We start from the raw sequence: 23,113 nt of genomic DNA on the forward strand, positions 1-23,113 counted from the left end.
CCTTTTTTTTTTTTAGGTTCGCACCCACAGTATTGTAATGCTTCCAGCTATCAAGGCCATGCTAAACCAATGTAAATATGCAATATAGAGCAATGTTGGAGTTCAGCTTCAAAGCTAAGGCCTGGCAACTGTGAGTGCCCCAGAGGCCAATATGGACCTCAGTGATACAGAGTACTGCATACAGCTGCATGAGTTTGGGTTTACAAATTACCCAGTTTATCTTTCCTAGCAGTTGATAACACTTCCAACAGATCAACACATAATCCCACATCTGCTTCTTCAAAGTAGTTGAAAATGTAATAAGTAAAATCAGGTCACCCCAATACCAAAAACTACCAATATAGATTTGTAATGGATTGTATAGCATGAAGTCTATGGACTTAACTGTAGCCTGACTAAACAAAATGCTTCCAATGGTAAATTTTTATAAACCCAATTTAAAAAGCAATAAATCAAGGAACACATTAAACTAATCAGTGAAATTGTAAAGCTATACCGCAATACTGCTACCTACACTGTCTCCCTATTATCCCTTTCATGTGGAGGGCAACCTCAATTACCACAAGGGAGGTAGAACAAGCAAAACATCTCAAGACCTACTTCTGAGTCCATCATCATTCGTTTTCATAGTTTCTTCTGGCATACCTGGGTGCTGTATTCTCTAAATCTCCAGCTAACACCCTTAGAGACCCATTACAAAAAAGGTCCCGATACAGGTTTTTATGCTATATTTCAAGGAAGTCTCCTTTATTTGTTATTGATTTTCTTGTAGATTAGTGGATGGGTAGCTTGAGTCTGTAGTGTCACGATTTTCTTTTGTAAATATATGTTTGCTTTCACCATGGTTTTAGAAATTAAATATATGTGCTCAAAAACAGGAATACAACTTTTAGGCAACTTGTCATATACCATTTATCAAACAGTTTCCTGACTCCGATTGGCTTAGCAATAGAGGTTGTATGGGGCAGATTTATCCTGTTATACTTTGATCCTGTATAACCTACAAAATATGACATAGTTGGGTAGGAGGCAAGTTTTGAATACAGCAGGAAATATTAAAGCTCCATGCTCTGATGAAGCTTGGAAACAAGTGAAACGCGCAAGCATAACGCATACTTGCGATGAGCACCAGGACAGGCCATCCACCCAGCCAACAACTGGACTTCACCCAATTAACAACCCACCGCACCCCCTGCCAAGTCCCCGGCCAGCGATGTGAGGATACACCGCTGTACACGGCCTTTGGCCATCCCTAATCATAAGGAACAGTACAACACTCGGAACCTTGTTCATCTGACCATGTTCGATCGGGACACATACTGACTGCTACACGCCATATCTCCACCAGAAAAACTTGCTGGGATCTGCCAGCGTTTGAATGAGTGTCGGCTTCGAAAAACACATGGACAAAGAAACAAAGGGAGAGTGACCAGACAGGACTATGTATGGTGAGCTGTATTTTCCCCGATAAATTATGTTGTGAAGTATACATATGTGACACTGCATGGGTTCTTTACCTGTCATATGAACCCTTATCTCTAGCTGGTACCACTCTACCCATCATTGTTCAAATACACTGCAAGGGGAGAACTTACTACAGCAGTGTGTGTCTACGTGGCTCCCTCTGTTTTGAAACCTGTCTTAACTATTGACTTGGAGTAACAACACATTGTAACATGTGACCTGTGCTATACCGGACTTCTAGCATCAATACCCAATTAGTTACCTGAGCCCCAGCTTATTTGCATTGACCGTTTACTAGAGGAATTCTATACCCGTATGCCAGCTATCTAGATGTATGTGTTGCTCCTGCAGGAGGGTTTGCAAGGTGTTTGTATGGTTGTGGTGGCCACCTGTGTCCTCATTTAGACTAGAGTCTAATTTTATTTAGTGATTTGGAGATACGTGTATCTACCCTAATTATTAAAAGTGATTTTACATGAGGATAATTAAACATTTGTAGCTTAATACGACAGTTCCTCCTTGAAAAATTCTTCGAAAATTTTTTTTTCAGTTTTATATTATATGCTTTATTTATTTATTTATTTATTTATTTATTTAGAGGAACATATTCAGTAGTTAATTGCTTAATTGGCACTCTACTGAGGACGGAGCCCTTTACATGGGGCAGGTGTAACACCTACCGGACTACACCGTCCCCCATATTCTGACTATTGTGGATGAGCCTCTTACACCCATCTGTGTGATTTTTTTAGGAAATGTTAAAGTAATTGGCAGATTTTTATTGTAATCTGAGGATGTGTTGGGGAAATGCATCCCTTGTTTACCATCTTAGCGACAACCCTTCACACACAGGTTTATTACAATTCTAGATAGTGGGGGAAAGCTCCCAAATAGAGACAAATATATCACTGCAAACCTGACAAAGGTTTCGCCCTTTCCCCCTCCTGTAAATTGCTATTTTATGGTTTGAATTCTCGACTCAGGAAGTAGCAAAAATCTCCATTGGTTTCTAGTGTTAACTCTCTGAATGCCATTATAAGCCAATATTGTCTAAATACATAAGGCATTTGTATTTTCTTGAATCTTGGCATCTTGTTTTTTTTTCCAGTGTTGTGCAGTATTTCAGTATGAAACTGCCTGTATACAGGAGCTTCTTGTAATAAAGACAAGTCACTGCTACTATCTCTCCTTGCGCAGGGTGACTGGTCTTGTATCTGCCCCTTGTAGTTTTCTGCAGAGGGCCTGTAGTCGGAGACCTGCTGGGTCCCTCCCACTGCTCTACTTTCTGCCCAGGCTACATACAGCACAGGGGTGATGTCACTTCTACTTTTACAAGATAACTGTTTGTAAAGGCATTTGGTGCACAAAAGTGAATTTATATCCTTTGTAACTACTGATAGAGATATACATATACATATACACACACACATATATATATATATTAAAAATAAATAAGTTTCGTGTGCTAGGACTTCAGCTTTAAAAAATAAAAATGGCAGTGGGTAAGATTTATTTATGAAATGAGAAGATCTGTATTTTACAATATCCAAATTTTTCCATTAGACTGCATTTATTTTTATAAATAACCAGCCAGACCCAAGATGATGCTCAGAACTAGGCTCAAAAGCTGGTCTGGTAAATGGAATTGCCCAGCTAATGGCTAGGTACAGGTTAAATGACACGAGCAGCAGTAAGCACATTCACGCAGAGAATTCTGTTTGATGCAGGAAAACTAGAGCAGCATGCTGCTTCCTGTACAGCTTAGTATGCCTGCGTGTGCAAATAATTCCTAACATAGTGATCCTATTCTACAGTTACAAAACAAAAAAAGGATCACTAAGTGTATGCTAGTCATCTAAGAAAGATGTCTCTTATTTTTACTGATTAGATAGGTGAAAAACAGATACATCAATGGGCAACTGAAGAACACTACTGAAGGTGACAAGATGCATCTGCTGACTCAGCCACTGATGTCCCTGTAACCAACACTGCGTCACATAAATGCTGGCCAGGCTCCAGTTTAAAGTGTCATAATTTACTCAATGCTTTTTAGCTTTAAGCTTACCTAAATAGCATTTGTCCCAGCAAACAAGCTAATGTTAGCTTGGCACCATAAATGCAAGTCATATTCTTATACGCAACAATGGAAACACATTTTCCATCCCCCCGCCAGCAAGCAGATCTACACAGGTAGATACATGCACAGTAATAAATGGTCCCTGATAAAAACATGCTTGCAGAGGACTGGGGAGGAAAAGGGGTGTGGAGGAAATGCAGATGCTCCGAATGACTTGAGTCGCAGTAGTAGTAAAATATATGCACAGCTTTGCAAAGCATGATTTTTCTTTATCAACACAATACCAAGCCTGACAAAATAATTACACTTCAAAACATACTGCATGCGAAAGGGGCCTTTTATAAAATATTAATGACATAAGAGAAAACACAACATCGGAAATAGGTGACTGGAGGTACAGCAGCAAAGTCAAACAGCACTGACATTGTGAAGGGTACATAAAGTTTCATTAAAAACATTATGGTAAAATGCACAGTCTTGGTACAATGTGATTTGAATTATAAACGGTGAAAGGTAAAAAGGTGACAAGTGCATCAGCAGGAGGAGAAGCCATCTGCAATCTAGGCAAATATATGTAAAGTCAGGTGCAGTACTTACAGGGTTGAAGTCTGAAGATCTTTGAAGGAGAAAGCAATCCACAAAGTAGTTCAAATGCTGCTTGCTCAGATCTCCCACCTCACCAAGGTCACAGGCAACACTGACAGGGCATGCATATTATGAAAATACACATGTATTATACGCGATGTATTTCTATGCCAAGGTACCCATAAGGCAGTTATGAATTAGTCATGAAGACAAAATGAAGACGCCGTTAACTTCAAAAAAGGTAGCAGCTGGTTTGCAAGGGGCTTCCCATCACAGCATTTTAAAGAATTGTCAACTAGATTAGCAGCAGGTCGATGCTGGTACACCGGATGGATGCTCTCTCGTATCTTCTCAGGAGGGATGCTGGGAGATTTTAGCAATCTGCGATGCAGCCTAGCTCTAATCCATCACTCTCCAGCTACAGTGCAAGCGTAATACATGCACACAGTGTGCTGCTGCCTTAAATATCTGCAGTATCTGCAAATGCAGTCTAAAAAACAATAATGTAGGTTAATCCAGGCATGTCCTCCACAGTGCTGGGATGAAAATTCTCAACATCCATATGTTATGAAGCTATCTAGTAATGACCTGGAAATGATCACACAATATAAGAGGTTTGGGTTAAAAACTAAATTTTGATATATGTTTTGTTGGAAAGAAATAATCCGTGCAATATACCACTGAAAGAGCAAAAATGTGAAAAGGAATGTGCAAAGCACATATCAACTAATCATGACATTTCTGGCTATTCTAATGAAAAACTGATAAAATGGAGTTTCTCATGGATTTCTGAATACCTGCAGTGTTTCCCTATTTCTTAAAATATAGCACGTGATCTGGCATAGAACGGTCGCCCTGCTGCAGTAGATCTGCGGTGCGCGGACAGGAAGTGGTCATGTTATTAAGCATGCACTTGGCAGCAAAATTTTGAAGAAAAAACGTAAAATACAACATTTTCAACACAAATGTAAATTCAGTGACGGGTTTCGCAAATTCTATAATGGCTTGGTAAAACCTGCATCCAACAATATGTTCAGCTGCCTTTCTCATGCACAACAATATCATACAACAGCCCTCAAAATTTCCACTCGCCTGCTAGCATTTGGCGAGTGGGTTTAAGCTGGGGGCGAGTGATGACAGGGCTGCATGACCAATGTCCCTTCAATCTGTGCCTACACTTAGAGTCCCGATGCGATTGACGGCCGAAGAGGAAAGGTGCATGCTCGGGAAAAGTAGTCTGGTGAGCCGCGCACAGGCAGAGCAGTACACAGGTGCTCTCCTTACAATTCCCATTAAGCCATGGGACCTAACAGTATGACCTCTCTGAGCCTGCCCCCTCCCCCGACCAATCTAGCTGGAGAGCAGGAAGTAATAAGTCAGGTCGAGGATTGCGAAAATTACCACTCCGGGTGTCCCAGGTAGGCAGTGCAGCGCTCACTGAAAGTTGCCCTGACATGAGAGTGCCACCCTCCAGTTTGTGCAGTTTGTGCTCTATGTAGGTGTCCAGCAGTTCAGCCTGAGCACTGTGAGCAGACTGGTCTCAATGTGCGCTGTGCTATGGTGTCAACAGCTGTGCAGTTGTGTGGATCTCTGCGCTGGATTGTACTCCCTCCCGCTGTGCTGCAGCTCCTCTCCTCACTGCCAGCCTGAATGAAAGGGGGAAGTGGGGACATGCAAGCGTGGAGCCGCACACACAGGCTCCTGATGATGAGATGAATAGGAAAGGGAGAGAGAGGATGGATGGATGGGAGTTGTAGAGGAGACGGCAAAAGAATGGGGAAGAGATCCAGTTCTAGTGCCCTGTCCCTCTGGTCTGCCCCCAGTGCCCTGTCCCTCTGGTCTGCCCCCAGTGCCCTGTCCCATTTTGTTAAAGTTGTTTTTGGTAATATTTAATTGTGTAACTTGATTCTGCATAAAACATTTAGTGTCATTTAGTGTCATTCCATGAGATAATGAGATAATCTACGAGGGCGTGTTTAGGGGCGCAATTAGGCATGGAGCAGAGTATGAATTAGGTGGGGCAACTGGTGGCGAGTACCTCTTGAGGCCTGGCTAGTAGCTCAGGGCTTGAAATTTTGAGCCCTGTCATACAAGTATGCTTTAGTGGGAACATCGCAGGTCCCAGAATCAAACACATTCTGGCTGTCAATGGCTCAAAACCACCAGGTAAAGTGAATGTAAATCACCTTAAAGCAGTAGTAAACTGCAGCCTTAGGCCCTGTACACACGAACGGATATCCGATGAAAACGGTCCGCCGGACCGTTTCACTCGGAGATTTCTGCTCCGGATTTTGATCTGATGGCTGTACACACCATCAGATCAAAATCCCCGCAGAAAACATACGCGGTGACGTGGCCGCGCCGTCGACGCGGCGACGTGCGCGACCCTGGAAGGTAAATACTTCCACGCATGCGTCGAATCACTTCGACACATGCGAGGGATGGGGATCGGTCGGACTTATCCGGTGAGTCTGTACAGACGACCGGATAAGTCCGACGGACAGGTTTCCAGCGGGTAGATTTCTTAGCATGCTAAGAAATTTTTATCCGCTTGAAAACGGTCGGCTGGACAAATGTCCACCAAAAAATGTCCGCTAGGCCGTACACACGACCGGATTTGTCTGCTGGAACTGATCCGCGGATAAATCCCAGCGGACAGATCCGGTCGTGTGTACGGGGCCTTAAAGGGTCACTAAAGGAAAACATTTTTTTTTTTTTTAAACAATAAACCTGTTATACTTACCTCCACTGTGCAGTTCATTTTGCACAGAGTGCCCCCTATCCATGTCTTCTGGGGTCCCTCGGCGGCTGTCTCTGGTCCTCGCCCGCAAATAGTAACCACAGTCATGCGAGAGCTCGCATGGTGGTCACCAATTGCGGGCGCGCTCCCGTGATACAGCGAGCGGCCATAGCCGCTCACTGCATCACTCGGCCCCGCCCCTCGGCACGCCTCGTCACTGCATGTGATTGACAGCAGCCCCAGCCAATGGCTGCGCTGCTCTCAATCCATCCGCTCTAGCCAATCAGCGGCCAGGCTGAGCGGCGTAGAGCACATCGGGACCGCCCATGAATTTTAGGGGTCAGGTAAGTATAACGGGGGCTGGGGTGGCGGCAGCAGCAGATGTTTTTTCACCTGCATAGATTGCATTAAGGTGAAAAAAAAAATCCTTTACAACTCCTTAAAAAAAAAAAAAACCCTGCAAAGCAATAGCATAATGCACATTATGAAATGCTTACCTTAGCATGAAGCCATCCAGCGGCACACTGTTACAGTTTAGGCTCCATGTACATGGGACGTCTTTACAACTGCTCCTAAATGATTAAACTTGACAGATCGTAAACCACGTTTAAAACATCCGCTTTGCCGGGTTTACATGCCGCGTTTGTGTTTGGAAGCGTTTAAAAAAAATGGGCAAAAACTAAAACTGCCTATAAACGAAAAGGCGGCTAAACGCCGGTACCGCGTTTAGCATCTGAAATGTGGAAATCTCCGGCGTCTGACCTAATTTTTTTGCTTTCAAAGCAAGGCGGTTAAAAGCAACTGCCTAAAAACAGCTGTAAACAAGACTGTGAACATGGTCACATAAGACAACATTGAATGTGTTCAGGGGCAGTTGAAAAAAGCGTCCAACTGCCTCTGAACGTCCGTTTAACAGCAGCAGTGTACATGGGGCCTAACAGGGCTTCCATCTTCACCCGATCTTCCTTCCAGGTTCATGTGCATGCGCGCGGGACAAGGGCCTGCAGCACAGTGCTCTAAAGTGAGAGCACGGTATGTGTCCCTTCAAAGAGCATGCGACGGTGATGTCACCGGCTGCATACAGCATGCATCTCACTCACTTACTCACTCATCTCCTAAACGGTGCAAGTTTAGGAGATATTCACTGTAACTACAGGTTAGACTTTATTTGCTGTCACACAGAGGGGGTTTTATACGTACTTCAATGTAGTTGAAACCTACAGTATGTAGGAAGGACTAAAAGGGCCCTGAAGGTGAGGATAAAAGAACATGACCAAAACATTATTAAGGGCTTTCCGAAACATAATGTATCCAAACATTTTGATCGTGTACATAATAGGGATCCGACCCAACTACAATTTTGGGGGATTGAAAAGTATAATAAATTGTGGAGGGGGAAGTCATAAGGTCAGAACTATTAGCCAAAAAGAGTTGAAATGAATGCACACTATGAGAAAACTCGTACCCCAGGGGGAATGAACGTTGAATTTGACCTCAACAGTTTAAGCAATTTTTGATCTACATCCTATGTTTGTTTTTACCTCTGTGAATTTATATGCAAGTTTTATATATATATATATATATATATATATATATATATATATATATATATATATATATATATATATATATATATATATATATATATATATATATATATATATATATATATATATATTTTATTATATGTTATATGTATTTCTTCCTGTAGTCTAGTACAACACGAATATACGGCAATCCAGGTGTGCGATCACCAAAGTATTTTTTGATTTTTATGTAATTTTTAATTTAGTCATTTTAACTATTGCACACGGCTTTACTAAATTTAATAAATCAATTTTTTAGATAAAATGTATTATAACGAATATTTATCTTTCTTAGTGATTATTTTCCATTACCAAATATATAATGTGTATCGTTTTGAATACACACACACACACACACACACACACACACACACACACACACTAATATATACAGTGCCTTGCGAAAGTATTCGGCCCCCTTGAACTTTGCGACCTTTTGCCACATTTCAGGCTTCAAACAAAGATTTAAAAACTGTAATTGGGACACAATCATGAAGTGGAACGAAATTTATTGGATATTTCAAACTTTAACAAATAAAAAAAATTGGGCATGCAAAATTATTCAGCCCCTTTACTTTCAGTGCAGCAAACTCTCTCCAGAAGTTCAGTGAGGATCTCTGAATGATCCAATGTTGACCTAAATGAGTAATGATGATAAATAGAATCCACCTGTGTGTAATCAAGTCTCTGTATAAATGCACCTGCACTGTGATAGTCTCAGAGGTCCGTTTAAAGCGCAGAGCAGCATGAAGAACAAGGAACACACCAGGCAGGTCCGAGATACTGTTGTGGAGAAGTTTAAAGCCGGATTTGGATACAAAAAGATTTCCCAAGCTTTAAACATCCCAAGGAGCACTGTGCAAGCGATAATATTGAAATTGAAGGAGTATCAGACCACTGCAAATCTACGAAGACCTGGCCGTCCCTCTAAACTTTCAGCTCATACAAGAAGACTGATCAGAGATGCAGCCAAGAGGCCCATGATCACTCTGGATGAACTGCAGAGATCTACAGCTGAGGTGGGAGACTCTGTCCATAGGACAACAATCAGTCGTATACTGCACAAATCTGGCCTTTATGGAAGAGTGGCAAGAAGAAAGACATTTCTTAAAGATATCCATAAAAAGTGTCATTTAAAGTTTGCCACAAGCCACCTGGGAGACACACCAAACATGTGTAAGAAGGTGCTCTGGTCAGATGAAACCAAAATCAAACTTTTTGGCAACAATGCAAAACGTTAGGTTTGGCGTAAAAGCAACACAGCTCATCACCCTGAACACACCATCCCCACTGTCAAACATGGTGGTGGCAGCATCATGGTTTGGGCCTGCTTTGCTTTTTTTTTTAAACAGAGAAAGCTCTTTATTAGACAATTCAGCATTACAACTTAAGCAGTTTACAGAACACGATGATTCAGAAGTACATATTCAGAACGTCCGTAAGTGTGCGGGAGATCCCGCCCATACACCATCTAGGAAAATAGCTCCACCTAACATCCAGTACAGCATATTAGCCCAATCACATCACCGCCCCCAACAGTTCCCACAGGATAAAAAATTAGCATGTACATCAAGTGGCTGGGGACAGGGAGGGGACCGGGAAAAAGGGAGTAATCAAGGGGATAAGGATAAAGGAGTGGGGGGGGGTCACAGGGGTGTCAGAAGAGGGAGGGTGGCCATCACAACATTTTCTTCAACCGTACATTCAGATGAAGAGAGAGTCAAAAACCGCACAGGTGTCAGACCAAGCAGACCATATTTTATTGTATTTTCCCAGACATTGTCTACTTTCATAGGTCAGCCTATACAATGGCAGCACTGAGGTCACCGATCTCCCCCAGGAGTCATGAGTAAGGGGGTCCTCCAACCTCCATTTTAACATAATCTCCCATCTAGCATAGTATAAGGAAAATGTCAAACACAACTTTCAGTATCTATCACCCTCTATATCCTCCATGTAACTCAGCAGTAAAAGTTTCGGGTCAGCCTGTATCCTAATCTTGCATATATCACTGAGAGTGGAGGCTACAGCCGCCCAATAGGGCTGGAGCTTGGGACAGAACCAGACCATATGCCAAAAAGTTCCTACCTCCTGTTTACATCTCGGGCAGTGGGGGTCTCTCTGGGGATATACACGCGCCAACCGCTGTGGCGTGTATAAATTTAAGCTGCGCAAATCTGTCCCTAGCGGCAATCAAAGAGAGGATATATGTAGAAAGGCAATCCTCCCAATCCTCCTCCTCTAGAGACAGGATATCCGCTCTCCACCTATCCCAAGTTTTAGTAAGTTTAGTGTCGTGCCCCACTGTAAGGTAAAGATATAGGGAAGAGAGAGGGCGCCCCATCACATCAGAGATCAGAAGGTGTTCTTTGGAGTCCGATTCCATGATTAAGGGTTCAGGGAATTGAGCTCTAAAAGCGTGTTGCAGCTGCCAAAATCTAAACTGGAAGGAGGCTGGCAAGGAGCAGCTGCTGCGCAACTCTTGAAAGGTCCGGAGTCTACCATCCAAAACTATGTGTCTAACCTTAGTGATCCCCTTTTTCGCCCCTAGGCCTGGGTCTGGAATACTATCAAAGTGGGGCAGCATAGGGTTGCCCCACAAGGGGGCGTGTGGGGAGACTTGATTCGGTTTCCTATATGTTGCCCTCGCCTCCTGCCAAAAACTCTCACCTTAGTACGCATAAGTGACGTCATGGAGGGACTAGCCCTAAGACCCCCAGGAATGGTAGATGGCAGCTTCTAGCATCAACGCCGGGTTCTGTCTGGGCTGGGAGAACCACCACCGCACCGTGACCAGCACCGCAGCCCAAAAGCTGTATATTAGTTCCCACATAGTCCTCCGCCTTACTCGTAATTTTAATGCCCAGGTAAGTGAACTCATCCACCCACTTGAGCGGGTTGTTTAACGTGGGTCGTGGGGAGCTGGGATGCAGCGGAAACAAGACCGATTTGTCCCAGTTTATGCGTATCCCTGAGTAGCGGCCAAATCGGTTAAACATCTCCAGTGCCGTCTGCAATGAGGACGACGCATCCGCCAAGTACAGCAGAGTGTCATCCGCATACAGGGACAGCTTCTCCTCAAATCGGGCCTATTCGTATCCCACGCACCCCCTCCTCCGCTCTGAGCTGCATGGCCAGTGGTTCCAGCGCAAATGCAAATAGACCCGGGGATATCGGGCACCCCTGTCGCGTGCCCTGGCCCAGTGGAAACGCCTCCGAGAGGCAGCCATTGGTACGGATCCTAGCCACCGGGCTGGCATATAGCATACGCACCCAGTTCAGGAAGCCCGGACCAAACCCAAAGCCCTCCAAAGATAGCCCCACTCGACAGAATCAAAGGCCTTCTCTGCTTCGAGTGAGGGCACCACGCCCGTTGAACCCCCGCCCGCCCTGTCTATGTGGGTAAGGAGTCTCCTAATGTTTATATCGGTGCCCCTGCCTGGCATGAACCCAGTCTGGTCAGGGTGAATCAGGGCCGTTATGAACGTATTTAATCTAGTGGCAAGCACCATAACCAGTATTTTTGCATCCACATTTAGGAGGGAGATGGGGCGATGAGGAGCAGAACATCGGGTCCTTCCCAGGCTTGGGAATCACAACAATGACCGCTTCCCTCATGGTGTCAGGAAGTCCCCCGGAACCCTTCGACGAGGCAAACATGGCCTGCAGTCTAGGGGCAAGTTCAGCCACATAGTGCTTTAGTGCTTGTAGAATTCCACAGGAATACCATCAGGCCCTGGCCTCTTGCCAGGCTGCATAGACTTCAGTGTCCGGAGGATCTCCTCCACCGCGGTGGGGGAGTCTAATCTGTCCCGGTATGTAGAAGTGAGAACCGGCAAGTCGACACCAGCCAAGTAGCGAGTTAGGTCGTCCTCCCCATAATCCACTCTAGAACTATATAGGGCCCGGTAAAATTCAGCAAAACAGAGATTAATCTCGGCCGGGGAATGCACAGCCACGCCAGCAGGGTTCTGGATCTGTGAAATGCTTAGGCCCCCGGGCCTGCTTTTCTTCAGCAGGCACAGGGAAGATAGTTAAAATTGATGGGAAGATGGATGGAGCCAAATACAGGACCATTCTGGAAGAAAACCTGATGGAGTCTGCAAAAGACCTGAGACTGGGACGGAGATTTGTCTTCCAACAAGACAATGATCCAAAACATAAAGCAAAATCTACAATGGAATGGTTCACAAATAAACATATCCAGGTGTTAGAATGGCCAAGTCAAAGTCCAGACCTGAATCCAATCGAGAATCTGTGGAAAGAACTGAAAATTGCTGTTCACAAACGCTCTCCATCCAACCTCACTGAGCTCGAGCTGTTTTGCAAGGAGCAATGGGCAAAAATGTCAGTCTCTCGATGTGCAAAACTGATAGAGACATACCCCAAGCGACTTACAGCTGTAATCGCAGCAAAAGGTGACGCTACAAAGTATTAACTTAAGGGGGTTGAATAATTTTGCACGCCCAATTTTTCAGTTTTTTATTTGTTAAAAAAAGTTTGAAATATCCAATAACTTTCGTTCCACTTCATGATTGTGTCCCACTTGTTGTTGATTCTTCAATAAAAAATTGTTTTATATCTTTATGTTTGAAGCCTGAAATGTGGCAAAAGGTCGCAAAGTTCAAGGGGGCCGAATACTTTCGCAAGGCACTGTGTGTGAGATAGATATATATATATATATATATATATATATATATTATATATATAATACGGTAGTCCGTAAATATTTTATTTATACATGCAAATGTGATGTTAGTGAGACGGTTTTACATGGGAGGTATATTGGTATGTAATTTGCTGTACTTTCCTATGCATAACTAACATCTGTGGGGCTATTGGCTCCATTTAACATTATTAACGTAGCCTCCATAGATTGTTGTCACTAAGGATGTCCAGAAGGTGTAAATTAGCATTCACAGGCTGGGCTTCAAGTCGATGGCCGCTATTTATATTTATATTATAAATATTTTAAAAATAAAGCTTACCCTGCACTAAAATATAAAGGTCCACTTTTTTTATTGTGTGGGCCCCTGACCCTTACTAAAACACTGCATTTGGGTTATGTAGCATTAACCAGGATCTGTAGAGCACCCGTAGTGGATCCAATATCTGGAACCCCCCACGTTAAATTGTAAAAACACCCCACTGTGCCCCCTGCATACCTCTGCATCCTTCAATATATCTCTTTGTTACTACTGTGTACCCCCTCCACAACTGCACCTCTGGACCCCTTTACATTACACATCCCCGTGCACCTCAGCACCCCTTTACATTACACAGCACCCTGTACCTCTGCACCCCTTTAAAATTACACAGCCGCCTGCACCCCTTTACATTACACAGCACCTCTGGACCCCTTTACATTACACAGCCCCCTGCACCTCCTTACATTACACAGCACCCTGCACCTCTGGACCATTTTACATTATACAGCCCCCTGCATCACTGGACCCCTTTACATTACACAGCACCCTGCACCTCTGGTCTCCTTTACATTATACAGCCCCCCACAGCTCTGGACCCCCTGCATGTTACACAGACCCCATTCAGTTCACCCCCCCCCCCCCTTCAGTGCAGACACCCCAGTCTAGACCCCTCTCAATGCAAACCCCCTCCCCATTCAGTACCTCAGATCAGCACGGCAGAGGAACATGCACAGAAGGTCCCCTCCCCCTCTGTACACATAAACAGAGAGGAGGCAGCTTCACTCGGCTGTGCCTGTGTGATGTCAGGTGTTCTATGTGAAGTGCCGAACACCGCTAACCGGGGCCGCTCAGACAGCCCGCGGCCGTGAGAGGAGGTGATGGATGGTGCAGCGGTGTCACCCCGCACCCCCTTGGTATCGCCACTGTAGCTGCCTCGTGTCTCCCTGCAGCTCTTATTGGCCGCTGCCTAAAGTCACCCCGATGCGCTGTCACCACTTCAGTCACGGAGAGGGGCGCCAGCCTGACACCCCCCAGAGTGTGGCACCCCGGGGCGGCCCCTCCACTTAGTAAGCCACTGGGCAGGATGGTGACTTCACCCACTGCAGTATGGAAGTCAGTGAAAATGCAAGTATATAAACTGCCCCCCGAAATTATGTGTGGGCTTGAGCATTTTAAATATTTCTCTCTAATGTTGCAGCAAAGAAGTAGTGTATCTGGTGACAGCACTGCAGTGCATGGATTCTGTAAAGAGCCAGGATTGTCACCATTTCATGCACGCTCCTGACTGGTACTACTTTTTATACATTCTTCCTCATAGAACTATGTGTATCTGTGCCAACATTGAAAGGGACGGTGCCCACTTGGATTTTGCGGTTGCAAAGAGTGCTGCAGTACGATGCAGGAAATCGTAAAAGCATGTAGCCTCAGAGCAGCATGTCGCTTAAAAAATATGCATTATCCACATCCCTGAAGAGTAAGATCAGGGAAGAGCCACCAAGCTCTGCTAAGCGCAAATCTTTTAAAATGGTAAAAAGTTGAGTTTCAGGCAAATATTTAAAAAACATTGTAGCGCTGTTGCTAGATACAGAACTTAAAGATTAGGGCTTTTTCACGTGAAAGTTTAATACTTGGCCACTGTCTCTAAAATCATTGTAATTTCATTAGCCGTCACATTTCCAGCCTTATTGTTATTGTTTTACTCTGAAAGAGGTTGCCCAATACTCAGCAACCAGTCTATGTAATAAACAAATGCTAATTCACAATGCACAACATCCATTTATACATTTTGACTACCAATGGTGCTCAAGGTAGCCAAAGACCATGTTATCTGGGATGTGGAATATACTCTGAATTGTATGGCACTTCCATGTTTCTAACAAAGGGATAATGTTCTGTCTCAAGGACATTCAGCTAAACCTTCTTATCCCATAAACATCAGATACCATATTTCATTTGATCTCATATTTCATTTGATCTCAAATTATTAATAACAGAAATAAACTCAATAAATAAACTATTGCATACAATACAGCATGCATAGCAGAAAAAAACGATATACAATACAAGATGTGATAGTAAAAAAAATATTTTTAAGTTCTCTAAGGGGTGATGGTGATAAATTGAGCAAGACATGTCCTGCTCCCTGCAGTGTCTTCTCAGAGCATGGTGGCTGTTCACTTCCTGTGAAGATTCTACCCAGAATTCCCTGCTTACTAACAACTTCCTTACCTACACACACAGTAAGTAAACATACCTGAAGCAATACCAAAAGAGAACACTAGATGGAGCCTGCACTCCACATATGATTGTCTTATGTAAATTACGAACTTTACATGTTATTTTCACAACACAGATAATCAAAATATGAGTCTGGTGGACAGAACAGATAATGCTTTGCACATCGCTTCATCATACTTGATCTGCTTTGAAAAATAGGTTTGTGAGCATACCAACTTTTTAAACACACAAAAACATGTCTAGGCGTATTATGCTATTCAAGGTCTTATTTTCCATGTCCTCATGATATGAATGCTGTAGAGAAAAGGAGGAGATCTCATAGCATGAAAGAAAAATCTATACTAAATAAAAAGTTTAGAGTTCTATTTTGCTGATCTTTGGTTAAAGAGAGCCAATACTATCTGGTAAATAGTCGTCCATTTGGATTTGTTTAGGGACACGTCGATTGGCACTGAATTTTTATACAAAGAAACGCAATGGTCTATGGATGAACTTGATACAAAAGGATTGAAATACCGTTTTTTTTTGTTTGTTTTTTTATCCCAAAAAAATAAACAGATATATACGTTTTAGGTTTGCTTTTATTACTTTCACATAGCGTCACATTGTGTGATGTTTATACTGTACAGATATTGTAGTGCTGTATTGAAGAGTGAATCCTTCACTTTTTAAGTTAATTATATAGAAGAACTAGCGTGCCTAATTTTGGGGCCTCTTAGCTTCATAATCCATTTTTTACTCCAACATGAGAATTTTAACTGTAACGAAATTGCTTCTTTGTTGCTGTGGCATGAGGAAAGTTTTGAATCCTGCCACAGCTTCAAACCACATGCTAAAAATTGTTTGCTGCCAGGCTTACTAGGAGTGCTGTAGGCTAGACAATGGTTTAGAACAGCGGTGGCCAACCAGTGGCCCGGGGGCCACATGTGGCCCGCGGAGCCCTCCTATGTGGCCCGCGACCTCCTGCTCTGGAATGGCGGGTTGGCAAGCCCAAATTGCAGGTTGCCGGCCCGCCATACCGCAGCATCAGTGTTGCGAATGAAGCTGGTGGTGGAGTAAGAAAGCGGCTGTGGGGCAGAGCCCCATAAGTCGATGCGTCCTCTACAGCGCCGGCTTTTGCCACAGGCGGAGTCTATGGCAAAGTTCAGCTAACCCGCAGGATAGACACAGGTGCACTACGCTGCACCCGCGCGGTGGGTAAACCGCAGCACATCAGTGTGAAAGCAGTCTTAGGCCCTTTTCACACAATCAGCCCGACCAAATGGGACCCTCAATCCACCGATATAGAGCGACAAGATGTCCGTTTATGCCCGCCTACCCCCGAAAAACAGAAGGGAATTCGTCCCCTTTCACCTGGGCGGATCAGAGGGCCTATAGAGTAGCCGTGACCTGTCATCCACACCGTCCGCTCATTGTGGCCCGCGACTGGTTACCAAGTTGCTTAAGTGGCCCTCACTCTTCAAAAGGTACATAAGATTCGGTAATGACGGCATAATTGATAAAAAAAAAAAAAAAGGAACCTTTTATTTATTTGCCATATTTTAGTGCAGAAAAAAAAAAAAAAACACCATAACTTTTTTTTTTTTTTTTCATAGAAAGTCAGAAAAATGCAGCAAGTGAAAGATGGTCTATCTGCACTTGAGTAAAAACATAAGTAAAGAGGGCTTTTATAACCAAGCAGAATACAATATATAGCTACAAATCCTTGATATTACTTACACTGGGATATTTTCATAGGCATCTTCAAAGTTTTCCTGCAAAAAATAAAATAAGTAAATTATTAACACATACATTTACTTAAACGCAACGTTTATTGTTTATATTAGGTTGTCTCTCAAACCTGTTTTTAACATTGCTTATGAATTACTCTGCAGTTTTTGTATGTGTTTGCCCATGTAGTATGCACTGCTTTGAAAATGTAAAGTGGAAAAACCCCATCATTGTCTATAAAAAAAAAAAAAAAGACAACCCTACAAGGAAAACTATGGTTTAGGGTATTTTTTTGACTGTATGTTCTAAAATAGATAAGTAGGCAAGATGAAAAATAAATAGAACCAGAGGACTGCTACATTTGTAAGATGAAAGCAAACACCTTTGAGTAGGACAGATTGTGTTCTTCACTTAAAACGTTGGCTGTCTCTACACCACAAACCAATACGCAAAATGACTGCTCACTCTGAATAGAATCAGTTACATTGGAACAGTGTTTCAAATATACATTTTGATGACACAATTCAGTTTTGACTGCAGCTTGCTATCAAAACCTTTGCTTCTAAAAATGACTAATGCAACCTTTACTCACCGTATATATTGGAAATTATTTTAAACCATTCATGAGCATTTAACATATTCAGAGAGGTTCATATCAACTAGCTGCCATCCTGAAAGCGGACACAATTTAGTCCCCTTCCAATTGGGGGAGCTCCGTTGAAGTCTGCCTACTCAGCAGGGAATCTGTCCGTTTATCCCCAATGAGAAGGCAGGAGGCTGGTCTGTGTCCACTTATGCAGAGTAGACACAGCTGGCTTTCCTCTATGGGCGATCTGATGTAAACGGATCGCCTGACCATTTACACCTGACTGCCACTTGATCCAATCTGCCGTTTTTTAGCAGACAAGATCGGATGTCAACAGGTGGTCAATGAACATGTTTATTGACAGCTGCCTCTCCATAGAGGAGACTGGAGGGTTCGATCGGGTCCACCTAAAAAACTGACAGGTGGACCCGATTGGTCCTCTATTGTGAAAGAGGCCTAAAGCTGTAACCTTCTACAGCATAAAAAACACAAGGAAGCAGCAGGAAAGAGCTTCACCATAGCTGTTCGGCTTCTTTGCAGTCAGACTTTGGGCTCATTTACATCAGATGCATTTAAAGGTGTTTAAATGCACCATAAAACGCAGTATGAATGCAAATGCAAAAATGAATGTACAGTGGAACCTTGGTTTAAGAGTAACTTGGTTTGAGAGCGTTTTGATTTGTGAGCAATTTTTTTTTGTTGACTCGCAAGACAAGCAGAATTCAAGCTAAATAGGCCTGCAGTACCTCATTTGGCCTGAGGTACGGGGCGCAGAAGCCGAGCAGAGCCGAAAATAGGCCTGCAGTATCTCATTTGGCCTGAGGTAGGGGGGCGCAGGAAACAAGCCGAAGCGTCCTCTGGCCTTTTTTGTCTCTCTCTAGCACCCCCCACCTCTGGCCGCATTCGGTATTGCATCCCATTGAAGTCAATGTGGAACAAATTATTTTCGTTTCCATTTACTTCAATGGGAAAACTCGCTTTGATATGCGAGTACTTTGGATTACGAGCATACTCCTGGAACGGATTATGCTCGTAATCCGAGGTTTAACTGTATTCCAATGAGCCTAGTTTACACCACTGCAGTGATTTTAAGTTTTAAAAAAGTACAGCATGTTGCATTTTTACGCATTGGAACACAACACGTGTAAACGCAACTTGGTAAAAAAAAAAAAATAAACTGAAATAAATTATTGATTTCCAAAAATTCACTGCAAAACGTGCAGCCATTGCACCCCAAAAAGCATAAACAGGACTGCCAGCACATCTATGCATGGAACACTTGTGCATCCCATGTGGGCAAACATGGTCCTCACATGGGTTTACACCCGTGTGAACGAGGCCTTAAAGTAAACCTGCGAAAAAAAAAAAAAAAAAAGTAATCGAACTCGTATATTCTTTACCTGATAAACAAAAGTAACCCTTTTAATAAGGAAAGGAAAGCAAAAGTTGAGAAGTCATATCTTTTACGTTGCCTACAATCGATACACAACCTGGAGATTACTTAAAGGGGTTGTAAAGGTGAAAAAAAAAATCCTAAATAGCTTTCTTTACCTTAGTGCAGTCCTCCTTCACTTACCTCATCCTTCCATTTTGCTTTTAAATGTCCTTATTTCTTCTGAGAATCCTCACTTCCTGTTCTTCTGTTTTTTAATCCACACAGTAAAGCAAGGCTTTCTCCCCGGTGTGGAGTGTCTTGCTCGCCCCCTCCCTTGGACAACAGGAGAGTCAGGACACTCTCTACGTTGCAGATAGAGAAAGGAGCTGTGTGTTAGTGGGCGTTCTGACTCTCCTGTTGTCCAAGGGAGGGTAAGGCACAACACTCCACACCAGGGAGAAAACCTTGCATTACTGTGTGTAGTTACAGGAAGAACAGGAAGTGAGGACTTCTCAGAAGAAATAAGGACATTTAAAAGCAAAATCGAAGGATGAGGTAAGTGAAGGAGGACTGCACTAAGGTAAATGAAGCCATTTAGGGAAAAAAAAAATTACCATTACAACCCCTTTAAAGTTGAAGTGCATATGCTGACTTTTCCATTTTTTATTTTGGCATAGGCACCTACACCTCCCACAAACCAAGGCTAGGCCTACCAATTGATAACTTGAACCTAGAGCACTGCATTATGGCCAGCCAAAGTTGGATACCCTGTTTTCTAATACGATTATGTGGATGCAAAAATTAGATGGAGCCAGGACTGTGCTTGAGGGTAACTTAAAAGACCATCTGAAATTTTGCATAACCATTTGCATTGTGAAGGTGGCGCTTTAGGCTTTTTTTTCACACCTGAAAGCCTCTCGGTTTTCTGAAAGATGATGACAACTCAATGACTAAAGTTTCAGTCAGACAAATTGTGCCCCAAAGCAAGAAACTCTGCTGTCTTTTGCTGGGCTATCAGGAAGTGCTGCAGCTTTGATTGTCAGAATGATCTGCTATTTGGCACCAATTGTAAATGACAAAAAAAAATGTATATAAAACACCAAGGTGACAGCTTGAAACACCTTATGGCCAAAACTTGCATCAGCCAAGGCCTCGACATCCACCCGGTAGAACCTAGAGAATATAAACAGAGGACCAAATGGCAGGCATTTAAATCTGGGAGCCAGATACTTGATGTGCAAAAGCCCAAGGAATACCAACAGACCTGGCAAGGAAAGGAGTGTGGGGTGTAGGCCCTACAAATGTTGTCTGATCCATCTGGAAATGGTGGAGAAAGAGGCTGGATATCCCATTGGAGAGCCAAAGGGGTGTGATGGTAGATCTTGTGGGAGCCAAGATGGGTATGACCAAATCAGATTTGCCCCCATCCTTCATGGCCTGATGGGAGTATAATAAAAAAGCTTAGTTTAAGTAATAGTTGCTGTGGCTACCAGGTAGACGGACAGACCTGACAGTGTCCTGTTTTGGGGCAGGACACAGTGAAGAAAGGGCAATATCCTTGAGGTGGAAGAAGAGACCACACCTTGTCCCTGTGTAATCTAAAAAAAGGTTCATTACAAGAAAGAAATGCCAGTTCACAAACATGCCCAACAGATGTAATGGCCACAGGGAGGGCAGCCTTACAAGAGTAACAAGAGCACTAGGTTCAGATGTGACGGTGACATAGGAGATTGCAAAAAGGTCCAGATTAGGGACTGTGAAGCAAGACATTTTTGGAAAACGTTGGCTAGCGTAGAGACCTGTCCCTTAAGGGTGCTTAAGGCCTGGGTGTTGGTCAAAATCAGATTGAAGAAAGGCCTGTAATTGAGATTTTCCAAGACTCCTATGTCTTTCCTCACACCAGGGCAAATGTGTCCTTTATTTTTTTTTTTTTTAAAACAAAATCAGTACAACACATATATATATATAAAAAAAAAAAAATTACATAACAGAACATTATTACAAAACAACAGTCACAGTCCATATTATTATACATCCCCTTTAACCTTGTTGTCAAAATCAAACATATATCTCCTCCCTACGTATCTCTCCCCTTCCCAAACATCCCTGAGAGAGAAAGAAGAAGAAAGGGAGAAAAAAAAAACAACAACCCACCCTACTTCCCTCTCCTCCGACCCTTCTCCATATTCCTGTGGTTTCTCATTAAACCCCACATATGCCCAAACCAAGTTCCCGGGCTCCTTCTATACCGTTCAGCCTTATCCCCCTTAACTTTCCCCCCTGTGGTCCATATAGGACTTCCAGGGAGTCCAAGTTCTTAAATATTTTTCCTTTTTATATTGTGTTGTCAGGACTAACTCTTCTAGTTTGCTTATTTCCCTAACTTTACATATCCACATCTCCGCTGTTGGTGGAACTGGTGACTTCCACCTCTTCGTTATACAGGCCTTAGCGGCATCTAATAGATGGCATATAATCATTTCCCTATAGGCTTTTTCTGGAATTTGGTTTAAATGCAGAAGATAGAATTCCGGATCTTCCGGAATCTCATAATCTGAGCAAAACTGTAAAGCACTTTTAATCTCTGCCCAAAAACTCCTTAGCATTGGGCACTCCCAGAATATATGTAGCATCGTTCCTTTGCTTCCCTGGCACCTCCAGCATTTATCTGATACCTCTGCAAACATTTTGCTTAACTTTTCTGGTGTCCTATACCATCTTGTGAAGATCTTATAGTTTGTCTCTTGTATTCTCACACATATTGATGTTTCGTGTGTTCGCCTGTATATGCATTGTCGCTGTTCCGAACTGAAGGACTTCTCCAATTCCCTTTCCCATTCCTGAACGCACCTCAGAGGGCAACCTCCTGATCGTACTAATAACTCATAGCTTATTGAAAGACTATGTAGTAATGTTCCTTGTTCGTTACATATTTTCTCGAATTTCATGAGTGGTCTTTCAAAGCTCTCTGGATTTGGCAAACTGTTCAGGAAGTGAACTATCTGAAGTGCATTCCAGAATTTCAAACGGAATACATTTCCTATTTCCATCAGTTCCGCTATGGTTACCCATCTTCCCATGTGGATATACCTAGCTACTTGTATACACTCTCTTTTTTTCAACTGCTGGAATGCTCCGTCTTCATATCACGATGGGAAGAGGGGGTTACCTATCACTGGGCATAGTGGGGAGGTCCTGGGCTCAATGCCCATCATAGGTAATGCTGCTGCACAGATCCTCACCGTGTTACCCACTATTGGATTTTTATTCATTTCTTTAGGGAGTGAGGCAAACCACCACGGTGCTCTTTCTAGAGGTGTTTTGAATTGCGCCTGTTCGATTTGTACCCATAGCTTCATATCTGAATGCCTATTCCAGTCTATTAGCCTGTTCAGATGTGTTGCGTAATAATATTTCCTTATATCTGGGACTCCCAGTCCTCCCTGCTGCTTAGTGCTCATTAGTTGTTTCCTATGTATCCGGGGGTTCTTATGTGCCCATATGAACTTAAAGATCACTCTCCGACACTGTTTAAAATACTTTGATGGAATATGTATTGGTAAAGTTTGTAATAAATACAAGATTTTCGGGAGTATGTTCATCTTAATAATATTGCAGCGTCCTAGCCAGCTATGAAAGCCCTGGTTCCACTTATCCAATAGGATCTTTACTTTCTGTAAGAGGGGTGGGAAGTTCAGCTCAAAGATCTTCTCCACCTTCCCTGCTAATTGTATACCAAGGTATGTCAGAGCATTGTCAGTCCATTTAAACTTAAATTTTTGTTTTAGATAGTTTATCGCTATATGTGGGACGTTTACCCCCAT

The 23,113-nt window shown here is 43.1% G+C and overlaps 1 protein-coding gene across 1 annotated transcript in view; it reads right to left on the bottom strand.

Annotated features, from left to right (window-relative positions):
* TTC39B (tetratricopeptide repeat domain 39B) overlaps nucleotides 1-23,113 on the bottom strand; it is a 171,846-nt gene that overhangs the window by 83,832 nt on the left and 64,901 nt on the right. The window contains exon 2 of the mRNA XM_040358523.1: nucleotides 17,338-17,372. Coding sequence (XP_040214457.1) covers nucleotides 17,338-17,372 — 35 coding nt within the window. The remainder of the gene's footprint in view (nucleotides 1-17,337; nucleotides 17,373-23,113) is intronic.

This window comes from Rana temporaria, chromosome 1 (assembly GCF_905171775.1).
Source record: "Rana temporaria chromosome 1, aRanTem1.1, whole genome shotgun sequence".
NCBI classification, from domain to species: Eukaryota; Metazoa; Chordata; class Amphibia; order Anura; family Ranidae; genus Rana; species Rana temporaria.